Source organism: Callorhinchus milii, unplaced genomic scaffold (genome assembly GCF_018977255.1).
Source record: "Callorhinchus milii isolate IMCB2004 unplaced genomic scaffold, IMCB_Cmil_1.0 Scaffold23, whole genome shotgun sequence".
Taxonomy (NCBI): domain Eukaryota; kingdom Metazoa; phylum Chordata; class Chondrichthyes; order Chimaeriformes; family Callorhinchidae; genus Callorhinchus; species Callorhinchus milii.
The window spans coordinates 6,654,764-6,667,737 of NW_024704764.1; the positions used below are offsets into that span (position 1 = coordinate 6,654,764).

Here is a 12,974-nt window from a genome sequence, read left to right on the forward strand (position 1 = left end):
TTCCCAGCACTCACATTGAGGATTCTGAATCCATTACGTTTCTATGCCCCATTTTTCAATAGCCAATACGAGTCAAACACAGTAAGAATTTTTTTTATTGAATACAATGTCATATGTTGTCAATGCCTTAAAGAGCTTTACAGCAAATTGTAGGCAAATAAGGCAGTCAATTTATACACAGTATTATCCCGCAAATAACCATTATGTAAATGACCATTTATTTGGGGGATTATTGGCTAGGACACATTCTCTTTTTTGAATGCCATGGGTTCTTTAATATCTACCTGTGTAGGCAAGACTTTGGGTTAACATCTCAATTATATGACAGCATCTCTAACAATGCAGCTGTCCCTCCGACTTGTCCCTCTCCCTCACCTCATTCAAGGTGCATCTCAAGACCGAAAGGCGCTATACAAAATGTAATTTTGTTGTTGCTCCTATTTGATTGCGCATTTAGTCACTATTGACCCTTGGCGGCCACCCCAAGCTCAGGTGCTAAGCAGGACTATCAAACGCCGCTTTGGATGTCCTCCTAATGCAAAATGCACCATATAAATGTAAACTTCTATTGTTACAATATTATTGATGGTTTAGGTTATTTTGATAGCTTAAGACAGACAACCTTATGTTTTTGGACTAGAACAGATTTTAGTTGCATAGATTTACATTACTAAACTGCTGGGGGTTAAAGCTTACTTTTAATTCATTTAAATAATTTAAGTGTGTAATTTGAGTCATATACTCTACCCATTTGGAGGTGAAAATAGATTCAATGTTTTTGAAGGACTTTGTTTGTCTACAGTGGCAATTACTCTGTCTCTATATTCCCTGAATAATTTACTGTGATTCTTCAGTTATCAAGGAATGTTATTGATGTGTATTCAAGTGATGTTTCTTTGAGCGTTAACTAGATCTTAGAATGTTTCTTGTAATCAGAATTTTTCCGGTGCCCATTTTAGTTTCCCATCTTTATTGTTATGACTATGTCTGAAGACTAGACTTTGCTTTACCATTTATGGCGAAATATTTTATGAAAGTACTCCACAGCGAGTAGTTCCCACTTCACTGTCTAAACTCAGATTGAAACAAATATTTTGATTTGGTTAGGCCTTGGGGAATACTTTAATAGTCACTAGTACAATCAGACATGTGGCTTCTAAAATATAAAACCAAGCTGGTCCAATGGAGAATAAAAGGATAATTATGAAGACAAGTCATGGTCAGATGGAGTGGGTAAAGACTGCAGTAATGTACAATGATTGCAGATTATAATCCCTATCTCTTCTGCATTGTCTGGTCTCAGCACTTGGGGCTGTACATTTGGCGTCAATGATGGTATAACTTCAGCCACTCTGATCCCACTTTCTGAACTCCATCCCTCTCTCCACCTTCAAAACCTGCCTTTAGACCTATCTCTTCGAGAATGCTATGACCACCTTTCTCTTAGGTGCACAGACTATTGTGTGAAGCATTTTGAGAGATGTTGAAGTCTCTATATAAATGTACATTTTGGGCAATGTAATATACTTTAGCTATATGTATGTGGCGTGTGTGCTATTGGTATTCTGTGCACGCACTGCGTAGTTCTTAACAATGAGTCACAGGGTAGAAGGGTCCAAGATCCATTGTCTTCCAAGTATTTGATCTCAGTTCAGGGAAGGGAACTTCAGTTGACTCATTGTTTCTACTTTGTGAAAAGGGAAGCAAAATTGCCTGTACTTCCTGCTTTCTGATTGTTATCCAGTTTGGTGGAAAATACAGGTTGATAGATATTTTGTAATTGCAACAACACTGCAGCAGTAGGATAAGACTAACCTATCTCACTTTAAAGCCTTCTGCAGTCTTGCTCCTCCCTTCCGCTGTGACCTACTAAAAATTTACCAACCTGTGCCTATTGAGGAACTGAGGGCACTGGCCTGCCCCATGGACTTGCCCACCCTGCCATCCTCTTTGGTCATGCCTTTGGTCATCATTCCACTTCCATTCCCCTTGCCCTCCACCCAGCTCGGGTACAAACCCTCAACTGCCTTTGATGTCCTCACGTTGTGAAAGGGGGTATATAAATGCAATTTGTTGTTTCGCGACTGTCTAAATCCGGGTCAAGTCCCTATTCCAGGCAATCACACACTAAATCACTTAAAATAATCTTTGCATTTGATATAGCACCTTGTGTCACCGAGACATTTCAAAGCGCTTCACAAGATATGCTGTAAATTGGTGCACTGTAATTGTGTATTTTATAGGTGAACCCAGAAGCCAATTTGCACACAGCAATGTTCCACAAACAGCCGATTTTATTTGAGGGACAAATCCCTTCTCTTGTCAAATTCAGTCAGTGTCCAGTATTTTTTTTACTGTAACCTGCTGGAACAGTGTTTGTGTGTAAGTAATCTATTACCTGAATGTTTTTGTACAGGTTACATGTGTTTTATTTCCAGGCAAAATTCCACAGGAACGTTCCATGCTGTTTTCTATTTTAATATTCAACTACAGGAACTCGTATGTGATGATAAAAAAACCTTTCGCAATAATTCATGAAAATTTTGCTGCGTAACGGCTTCAAAGGAACTCCATGTTAGTTATTTCTGGCTATTGTGGGAAATAGAGGAAATGGTTTGAAGGACACGGTTCATCAGCCAATTATTACACCAAAGGAATTTGGCACATTGTGCCAATGTTTTTTCTACTGTTCACAGCAAAGTAAAATTGGTCAAGGCAAGGAAACAGAAAAGCAGTGTTGGTATTCATTTTGATTTTATGGAATTATAATCTGTGAAATTGCCTATTAATATACACTAAATCCAGTTAGATACAAAGTCTTCTGTTCTGAATGCCTGTCAAAATCCTTATTTGGTGTTACTTGGCTATTTGATTTATCACGTCATTTAAATGTCTCAAAAGCACATCATTGAAATAGGGGGCGAGGATGAGATTGGATGAATCAAAGGGCTTTCTTCACCCAAATCAATCTTGTAACCCACCAATTAAATGTTAGATGCTACATTTGAAACTACCGCTGCTGGTGTATCAAGTAAACAAAAAGAAGCAGTCTGAACTGCAAAGAGAATATAGAATAGCGTGTTTATTTTTCAGGTTTTAATGCATTTATGCCAAAAGCTTGTAAAAACACAGCATTGAGAGAGAGATTGACTATTTTGGAAGTTTGTCTACATTTTCGTGGGACGTGGACATGGAGAATACGGACTAAAATGTGCTTCATGCTTCTTTGTTAGCCCCAAATCCATCTGAACCAGCATTCCCTCCAAATAAACAATCTTTACAAAACGTACAGTGATGTTATTGAAATATTTACAGAATACCACTGATTATAAGAGGAATTGTCCACACTATACAAGTTAGTACTGAGTTAAGTTTATGTACAACATGAGCTATGTACAATTTACAAGAGCAAGCTGTGCGAAAGTAATTAAACCGAAAGAGGAACTCGCTCCCTTTTTAAAAGAATCAATATTGGTGGCTTTCTAGCAAACTGACTGTGTCAACCTTGAGAAAGTTGCATAATAAGTAGATTTGAGACTCCATTGCTTGGGGAATATTACCACCATCGCAAGGAAATCCAGTGGTATTCCCACCTGAAATCCTTTACAAGTGATTCGCAAAATAAAGGACTGTATGCAATCACATTGTTTGCTAAAATTCACCATCTTTTAAATAGGCTGAGTTTCTTCTAACTTAAACTGGCAACTTGCCCTAAGTCCATTTCTAACCCAGGGAAGGTCAACAGAAATAAAATGCTCAATGTGATCTAATCGAAATATCCAGCAATAACAGTTCTAGAGAATTTCGTGAAAATTATGTCCCAAACCAGGCAGAACATGTCAGCATGGAAGTGATTGACATTGTCACCTCGTAAAAGATGCACTTATCCTCACAAAAGTGAAATTGGAGAGAAAATAAATTACATTTGTATAGTGCCTTTCACGTCGGGAGGACGTCCCTAGGTGCTGGATAAGGTAACCACAATAGAACTTACAATGGGACAACTCTGAAATATTAGACCCACAACCAACAAAAGGTATTAAATTATTGCCGACAAAACAGACCCACAGAAATGACTACTTATCTGGTGGATTGAATGCTGGACGACAGTCTGTAGGATCTACTGGGTTAGAAAGAGTTAAGCACGTTGCACCCATTCATGTTTCCTTAGACAGTAAAGTGCAGAAACATTCAAATTTACTGAAGAAGTGCATTAAGAAAGGATAGTTACTACATTCCTTGCGTTTGACAAGAAACTCAAAAGTGAACAAAGGACACAGACATTTTTGTTCAACCTCTTACTGTACAGTCTTCCCCTTTGAATGGAGCTTAGCTTCCTCATACATTCAAACTCTTTCAAACCCATAAATAAGATATATAATAATATGTGAAGACTGGATAGGTTAATATGTGAAGACTGTGACGACTGGATATGTTAGGGCACCTCACAGGAGCTATTGAAGCAAATTAGGCCTACGAATCCTCACAAACTTTTTATTTTCAAGGACCAGCTGCAGAAAACCTGCTTCCAAATTGAGATTAAAACGAAGAATTTTCCCAAATTGTGCCCCATCTTATATTTTAAGACAACGGTCTGAACGTTAAGACTTTAAGAAACTGCATGTGTATAATTTCCGAAATCCCCACTGGGTATAAGGCTTCTTTCTGGTGTTGCAACCTCAAACAGCGGTAGAGAAACCAGGTTGGTCAGAGCATCAATACAGATACCTACACAACAGATCATTTCCCGGCTCCAGGAGAAGCAGAAGGGTGGGATCTTTGTTGCTCAAAGAAAGAGGAAGACCATACTTACATTACACAATCTAACACGTTCTGATTTGTTCAGGTACAAACACATTTTGTAGACTTAATAAAATAAAGGAGACCAGTAATAACTAGTGACTACTTTTCCCCAAAAATATTGTTTGAGGTAATAAATAGTTATTACATTTTGACCCCAAAGCGATTATTTAACATTGTTATATCATTATTAAAACACACCATCTGTTACTTAAAACAAAAACGTTGCGAGACGCTCTACATTCAGACTGTTTAATTCTGCTGTTGAGGGCAGCTCTACCTCATCTGTGGCTGTTAAGACTAAACAAAGCATTGCAAAAGCACGTGGAGAACACTGGAAGGCAGAGGAAGAAAATTAATAACATAATACTTTCAGATCTGTTCAACCATCAAATAAAAACAACTTTGCAGAATAATTAGGGGATAAACAGGCCAGTAACTTCCTGGGCCTGCCATGGTAATGGTGACCTGATGTCTATGCTATTTCTATACGTTAATAGTGTATTTATATTCACAAATCGTTTGGAATAAGGAACCAACTTATCTAAGTTTATTGGCAACACCAAACTCAGGCAATTTGCAAATACTGCAACAGTCCACTAAAAACAAGGAACTTGATAGATTAGGAAGTTTGGGGTTGCCAAGTGGCACAATTTGAGAAAACGGGCTGAGATTAGGGAAGAAGAATAAATAGTGCGATTGTAGAGTACATTTACACCATTAAGCATTGAGCGTTTTAAGGTCCAGGATTTTACGGGGGCCAACCCACAACCAAATGGCAAGAAATCGTGGCGTGATAATCAGGTTCTTGCAGCAGCGAGCTGTGAAATGGAAGCTTTGAGACAGGAGCTATTAACAGAATATAATTGTTCACATGACAGAGCGTTAGACACTCTGTTGCGACAACTCTGAGCCTCAGGTTTTCCTCCGCCAGTCTGGGTTCACCAGTTATTTGGTCCAAAACTCCACAGTCCTGCCCTGCCCCTAACCTCTGCAAAAGCAGCAGCAACAGATATACAAGCTGAGTCAATGAGGCACATTAGCGCTCCAATGAGACTTGGAAGTGAAGACAGGCCCTCAACCACCCAACTCACAGTTGTCAAGGGTGCTCTTTGTTGGAATAATAGCATTAAATGTACCTATGATTCAGTCTGTGCTGTTAGTATTATTGCTGTGCAGGCCGGAGATATTTTTTAAAATAAAGAATATTTAAAAAGAGCTATGAGCCCAAAATACTATTGGAAGAGAATATGAGTATGTAGAAAGTCAAACGAATGGCATTTGAAGAACTTTTCACTTGGGTTTAGTGACCATATGATGCTGATGATAAGAGAGCGCGAGAGAGAAAGGACTCCTATATGGAGCAATGGCTGAAGGGAGAATCACAATAGCTACATGAAGCAACACAGCCTCTAAGCCACAGTACTGTTTTGATGGGATGCTAATGTTTCATGTGGGTGGAGGTTAAACAAAGAGAGAAACATTAATTCTCTGAACCTTTCTGCTGCAGTTTTCAGCACAATATTTGGAGAATATTTGTTACCAGGCGCCTGATCTTTTGCAACCAGGTTAAATGCAATTAACTACAACAACAGTCTACTGCCATATACTTCAAGCAATTACAATAGTTTGGTCACGAAATGTTGTTTGCCCAATACGAGATACTTATATAATTACAAACCTCGGATTTCTTACCTATCCCCAGCCGTTAAGTCAAAGAGAGTTGTCAGTATGTTAAATGAAACAAATGATCTTGTTAGTTTCACACACCCTGCTCAGTTATTTCCAGGGATTAACATCAGTGGTTTACGTTACCAATTCAGGCATTTTAGGACCCACCATCAAGAAAGCAGCAAAACAATAACAACAACTTGCATTTATATTGTGCCCTTCACTCCGGGTAGTGTCTCAAAGCACTTAATCAAATACAGTAATCGGAGAAACTTTCCAATTTACTCAGGAAACACCTGAGAAGAGGTACTTGTAGCTGAGGCTGACTTTCCTCTGCCTTTGGTTGGATGAAGCAAGTGTCACCTGTTGAAATCTTTTGATCATTCAATTTACAAAATGATTTCCCTCCTTTTTTAAAAAAGCCAAAAAGAAACAAACATTAGCAAGAACACTAACGTTAATAAATGGAATATGGAATGTAGTTTTGTTTTCTAGAAACAGCAGGAAGGATAAGTTAAATAGTTGATCCATATTGTGTTTTCTCAAACGGGGCAAATATATCGATGAGACCATTAATTTGTTTTTAAGTGTTGAAAAATTGGTTAGTGCTGAAAGGCTACAAAATGATAAAGGGTTAAAGATTTACTGTGATTATTTTAGGTAACAGGTGGCATTATACATAGCAAAAATGATAAGCTTACATAGAAAGGACAGGTTTTTTGTTACAGCATTGAAATAGTTAATCTAATAAGATGTATAAACCGTCAGATATAATCAGCTGTTCAAATAGAACCACACTATAATGTGACAAAGGTTAATGCATTTAATCTCCTAGTTGAATACCGTTAAGTTTCTCATAGATATGGGCTACAATTTGCCTCTCAAAGGAAAACACCAATTAAACACTTTTACAGTCAAACCTAGTGAGATGCAGATTTGATTAACAAACGTGAGTTGATGTGTTTACTGAGCACTGGTAGAACTGTCCCTGTTATGCACAGATCCGGGTCTAAGCACCTTTACTGTTTTTCTCGACCTATCATAAAAACAAATCTTTAATTACGGGTCTGAATCTCAGGACGTCCGTCCATGTTAAAAGGAGAGAAAAAAAGGCTATTTGGACTATGAAGCCTATTTCTTCCACAAGTCATGCCAACTGGACCACAACACAACAGCAAATTACATTTGTTTAGTGCCTTTCATGTCAGGATATCACCAATCACCCCACACTAACCCTCCACACACACACACACTTGGTAATCTGTGGAGGAAAGGTATGCACAGATACCCTCTAATTCCCAATCAATCAAAACATCTAACCTGTCCATCCCTTCATCTTTGATTCAACCCTTCCTCAGGCTTCCTTCTCTTCACAAACAACCTCCCTAAGGTCCCCAGCCCTAGCAGCACAGAAACATTATCGGCAATCTTATGGATCGGCTGTCCATCTCCATTTGCTCCTAATGTATCTATACCCTTGAGTACCCATTCCCAACTTGCTCTGTTCAGTGGATTTCTTTCAGCGGATTGTTCCACAAAATCAGTCTCGTAGACACAGAGTGCGGTTTTGCTAATTCTGTTTGAATTTCCCCACAAATAAATCTTAACGTTTTGAGCTAACAAACGAAAGAGCACCTGTGGCCTATTATTAAAGTTAAAATCTCTTACCCTGCACTGTGGGGAAAAAGGAGGGAAATTCTTAAGAAAATGAAAGCACTCAATGTGGAACAATGACAGAAAGAGTAAGCGATTGTTTTTAATTTCCCTAGAGAATATGAATAATTTGTAACACTGGATTGTTCGGATTTATCTGCACTTTTATTATTAAAGACCGCAGAGGATGTAAGATGGGGAATCAGCAAATGCAATTGTTTAATTTTTTCTACCTTACATTTTTTTGGATGAACAAAACATGGGCAGAAGAGTAGTGCAGTAACACTGAAATAGCCCCACTCTGCGTGCAGTTTTAATTTCTTCACACAACAGCTTGAATTAAAGAAGAAACAATGAAAACACAACAGAGTAGAGCGATTTTAATGTAACCAGTGACAGATCTGGATGGGCAAACGTCATTAACACTCCGGAGGTGAGGAAAAGAAACCTATTCTCGTGATTCAAGGCAGAATGAAATAATGTGGTGTGCAATTATCCTCTGACTGCCTCTGGCTACCCAGGCTAGTGATACTACTGTGACCAAAGCCCTTCCGCACAAAGGCTGAGACACATCGCAGCAAGTAGACATTGAGCAGCAAAGGGGGAGATTCTTGAGAGCAAATCACCTGGCGATCACACAGTAAAATGCCCGTTATAACATGATTTGGGGGCAAAACAAAGTCCCAACCGGCCTTTCTAACAATCGCCAGTCAACACCTCCACATTCGGCCGACACACACATCAGGTGATGATCTCATGTGCTCCATCGTTTTGAAGGGCGACAACACATGAAGAGGTACCAAGCACATTGTGAATTCAAGCACAATGCAACAACAACTTGCCTTTAAACCCCCCCACCCCCCACATGCAGGATAGCGTCCCAGAGCGCTTGAGCACCAACAGGGCCCAGCCAACTTTCTAAGACACATGTTGGGGATTGTTTAAGCACAATGTTCCAACTGCATTACAATTGAACCTGCGTTACAACAGGGTTTTACTGTGGTTGTGCTGAGGAATGGGAATGAGTTGATTGTCGTCAACGTTAACCCCGAATAACGGATGATTCATTGTTCTCTCCCACACGGGAAACTCCTATCGCACAGTATTACCACATTGTTCACTTTATGGGAAGTATTCGGGAATTACGTCTTTCATTGAAAAAAAAGGTGATGTTCTGAGGAATGAGAAGAGGCAATTTTGGGAAGGTTCCCTGGTGGGTATCAGTTAACATTTGATTACTATTTCATTTCAAACGGTAAAAGTTCATTTTATACTGTATTTTAAAAAAATCTTTTATTATAAAGAATATCTTTGGTCCTGGGTGAAGCTTCATTAGGAGTCTGAAACTTCAATATGATGAATGTCTGATCAGAACCACTGTACTTTATTGGTCCCAAATGAGCTGGCAGTCGTGAGTCTGAGAGTATAAGGTTTTAACTAACAGGGACTGACTGACTGAAGAGAACATTTTCTTTCCAAACATTTAAAAACTTTCCTCCTTTCTCTTCCCTGGATCGCCCTGAACTACCATTCCCCCGAGACTGGGCAGGTGAATTGCTCCCCTTTGTAACACAGGGCACGCTGGAGCTATCCCAACGACGACAACAAATTACATTTATACAGCGCCTTTCACGTCAGGAGACGCTGGACAGCCATGAATCCGGACCCGAGCTGGGGGTTGGGATCAGGAGGGGTGGAGGGTGGGAGGGTGACCGAAGGCACGGTCAAAGAGGAGAGTCTTGAAACGTTGCACTCCCTCTGCCTGCTGCTCCTGTATCTGCTTATCAGGTTCAGGATGTTGGTGCTGAGATATGAATGAGTTTCCCTTATTTGGATCAAACGTTTGCTAACAAGAAGTTCAATGCAAAATAAAACTCCCTCTATTCTGTCCCAACTATGTGCCTGCATCCACAACTTCAAAAGCCCCCCCATCATTCCCCCACCCTTTCCCCGCAATCAGTAAGGCATTTGTTTTAACTAGGAACGTAGGAATGTTCCGCCATTCTAATTAGATCATGGCTGATCTGTACCTCAACTCCAATTTCTGCAACACCAATCCTCTGACCTCTCTGAGTGAGATTGATAATTTAGTGGTAATGTTTCCCAATTAAAAGCAGTTTTGTGCTGTCAACCCCTTGCCTCTCCCTCCCTCCCCATAACTTGTGGAGAATTTCACTCCAGCAACTTGAATCGCTTTCAAACCCAACCTCCCACAGAGGAACAACCAATGTCTAATCCACTTTGCTATCTCACACCCCTGACCACCCACCCAACACACATGCACACACTTGCATACTTGCTCTTACTTACTGTCATGGTTGATTCTATTCTACGTATGAGTAACTGCCACAAGGATTCTTTTTGTTTGAAACCCAGACTATTTCCTAAACCCAAACTTGACACACACACACATATATATATCTATATATAAATATATTTGCAGCATAAGTGTTCACAGTCGGATCAAAAGACCTTTTCCCCCATCCCCCCAAAACCCTGCTTGTGTGCTAATTCTGCCGCGTGGTATAACTCACTACAGCTGTTACAGACAAAGGAGTAAATACACAAATAGCAGCTATAAAGGGCATCACTACAAGTTGCGGTGTTTTTCTTCGTGAAAGCTTTGTGTTTTTTGGAACCACCAATTCGACTCTCCTTTATTTCCCGGCAATCACTGGGCTCTTCCAGAAATTACCGAGGTGTGTTCCACTGAGATAGCAAGATAGCAAAAAAATCCTGGCTCCTTGAGCACCCGGAAGACATCAGTGTTATTGAAGGGAGCTGTGTGCATTCTACGGGTGAAGAATATTTTAAGATCCTCCAGATCTGTAACACAGCAGTTAGTGGGTGTGTCACAGAGACGCAGTGTTAAACGGCCACAGAATACAGCAATGTAAACTTTTGCCTAAAGGTGGAAATGGAACAAAATATTGTGCCAGGCATTCGCTGCTGAAAATTAATATCGAGCGAACAAGATTCACATGCGACTCTGAACTTTCCTGGTTTGGTGACAGCTGAACAAAAGAAATGTAGTTTAAATGCAGAACCACATTGAAACTGAACTCTAATATATATATGACTATAATCTCCTCAAATTAACCAGGGCTTCTGATTTCCAGGTTTAACCGATAAAATACCCGCCCCACTACACACCCACCGGAAATCAGAAGCCCAAAATATAAGCAATGAAGCTGTTAAAAACAAAACACACAAACTTGGGTTAGTTGCTGAAGCCTCATGCTAAAATGAAAAGCAATGAACATTGCGGGTAAATGCTTGAGTCCATGGAATGTCACAGGTTAGCGAGTTAATAATGCAACTGTCATCTGGAAATCTCTGATGAGCAACTTCTTCCTGGGAAGAAATTAATCATTAGGGTAGGATACCTGGGTTTATGTGATTTTACTTCATTAGATGAACTTCTTCAAAGTTCTGCTCTGAGTTGTTACGGTCTGGAATGCACCGCCTGAAAGGGTGGTGGAAGCAGATGGGATAGTAGGTTTCAAAAGGGAATTGGATAGGTACTTGAAAAGGAAACTTTGTAGGGCTATGGGCGGGATAAGAGCGGAGAGTGGGACAAGTTGGTAGCTCTTTCAAAAGAGCCGGCACAGGCATGATGGACTGAATGGCCTCCTTCTGCGCTGTAAGATTCTATGATTCTATTATTCTATCCCTGTATACAAATTTAAAGAAATAATCATTTTACATTTACCAAAAATATCTAAAAGGAAGCAAATGAGTTAATGTGCTTCTCTGTCTTGCGTTACTTAAGAGCTGTTCTGCTTAGAAACAGCTGGAAAAGGATTGTAACTTCGAAGTACCCAATTGTGAAAGCAAATTACGAACACAAATTATTTCCCAGAGCCTCTTTTTCCTACATATTTTTCCTGCATCCACATAGTCACCAGTTGGGATGCACAGAGCAGAATAATCCCCAAACAACTTTAATTTTAATTTTTTTTTACATTAGTTTTTCATCGAACAAATAACAATGTGAAATTAAACACAAGAAAACAATCGAACCAAATGCTTCGATTGCAAAAAAAACCAGTTTTGTTTTGCCGGTGGATGTTTAGAAAAATTCAGCTCGTAAGTTTGAATAACATAAAAGCGATTTACGTCCAAGAGGAAGACTGATGCTCTTCCTGACAGAAGATTGTCCCTGGGGGGGATGGGGCGAGGAGGAGAGGTTTACACAAAATAATATTCTACCATCAAACAGTATTAACCCCTGCCACTGTCACAGCTCATATGACCAGGAACAGTTACGTTGATGAGGATGGGGGAGATGAGAGGCAATGCAAAGCTGACAATATGGGAGGTGCAGGCAGAATGTTAAGCGAGCCGTTAATAGGCTCCCCTGCCAGTGGCAGCGTACCTTCCTCGTCGGATGTTCCTTTGCAAAGTGAAGAGAAGAAGAAAAGAAACAAGTGGGGGGAGAAAAAAAAACACATTAGTTTCTGACACTTTGTAGAAACACAGCAACAGCAAAAGACGACGGACAAGACAACAGCGATTGACACCATGCAACCAAAGCTTTGTCTAATTGACAGTATGGAGTAAAGCAAATCCTGGCCTCACACCAGCTACACAGGGAGCTGTTTGTACTAACAGCATCGTAGGCTCTGGGAAAAACTTATTTTTTAAGTGTCAACGGCCTATATAAATGTCACTTCAAAAGACGATGGAGATGTAAAAAAAAAACAAAAGAGGGGGATGTGTGGCTGAAGGTGCAAAGCTGTTTTGTGGGAGTACAAACCAAAGTCCTATCCACGATTCCCAATAAAAATGGAGTTTACCTTTAAAACTGATCTGATAATATACTGGGCTACATATTGCGGAGATATCTG

The 12,974-nt window shown here is 39.8% G+C and overlaps 1 protein-coding gene across 1 annotated transcript in view; it reads right to left on the reverse strand.

Annotated features, from left to right (window-relative positions):
* Positions 1–10,542: 10,542 nt before the first annotated feature.
* LOC103183862 (disintegrin and metalloproteinase domain-containing protein 11) overlaps positions 10,543–12,974 on the reverse strand; it is a 42,665-nt gene continuing 40,233 nt past the window's right edge. Inside the window, exons 25-26 of the mRNA XM_042343443.1 lie at positions 12,503–12,520; positions 10,543–10,950 (exon numbers count right to left, since the gene is read on the reverse strand). Of these exons, the coding sequence (XP_042199377.1) occupies positions 10,796–10,950; positions 12,503–12,520 (173 nt within the window). The 3' untranslated portion in view covers positions 10,543–10,795. The remainder of the gene's footprint in view (positions 10,951–12,502; positions 12,521–12,974) is intronic.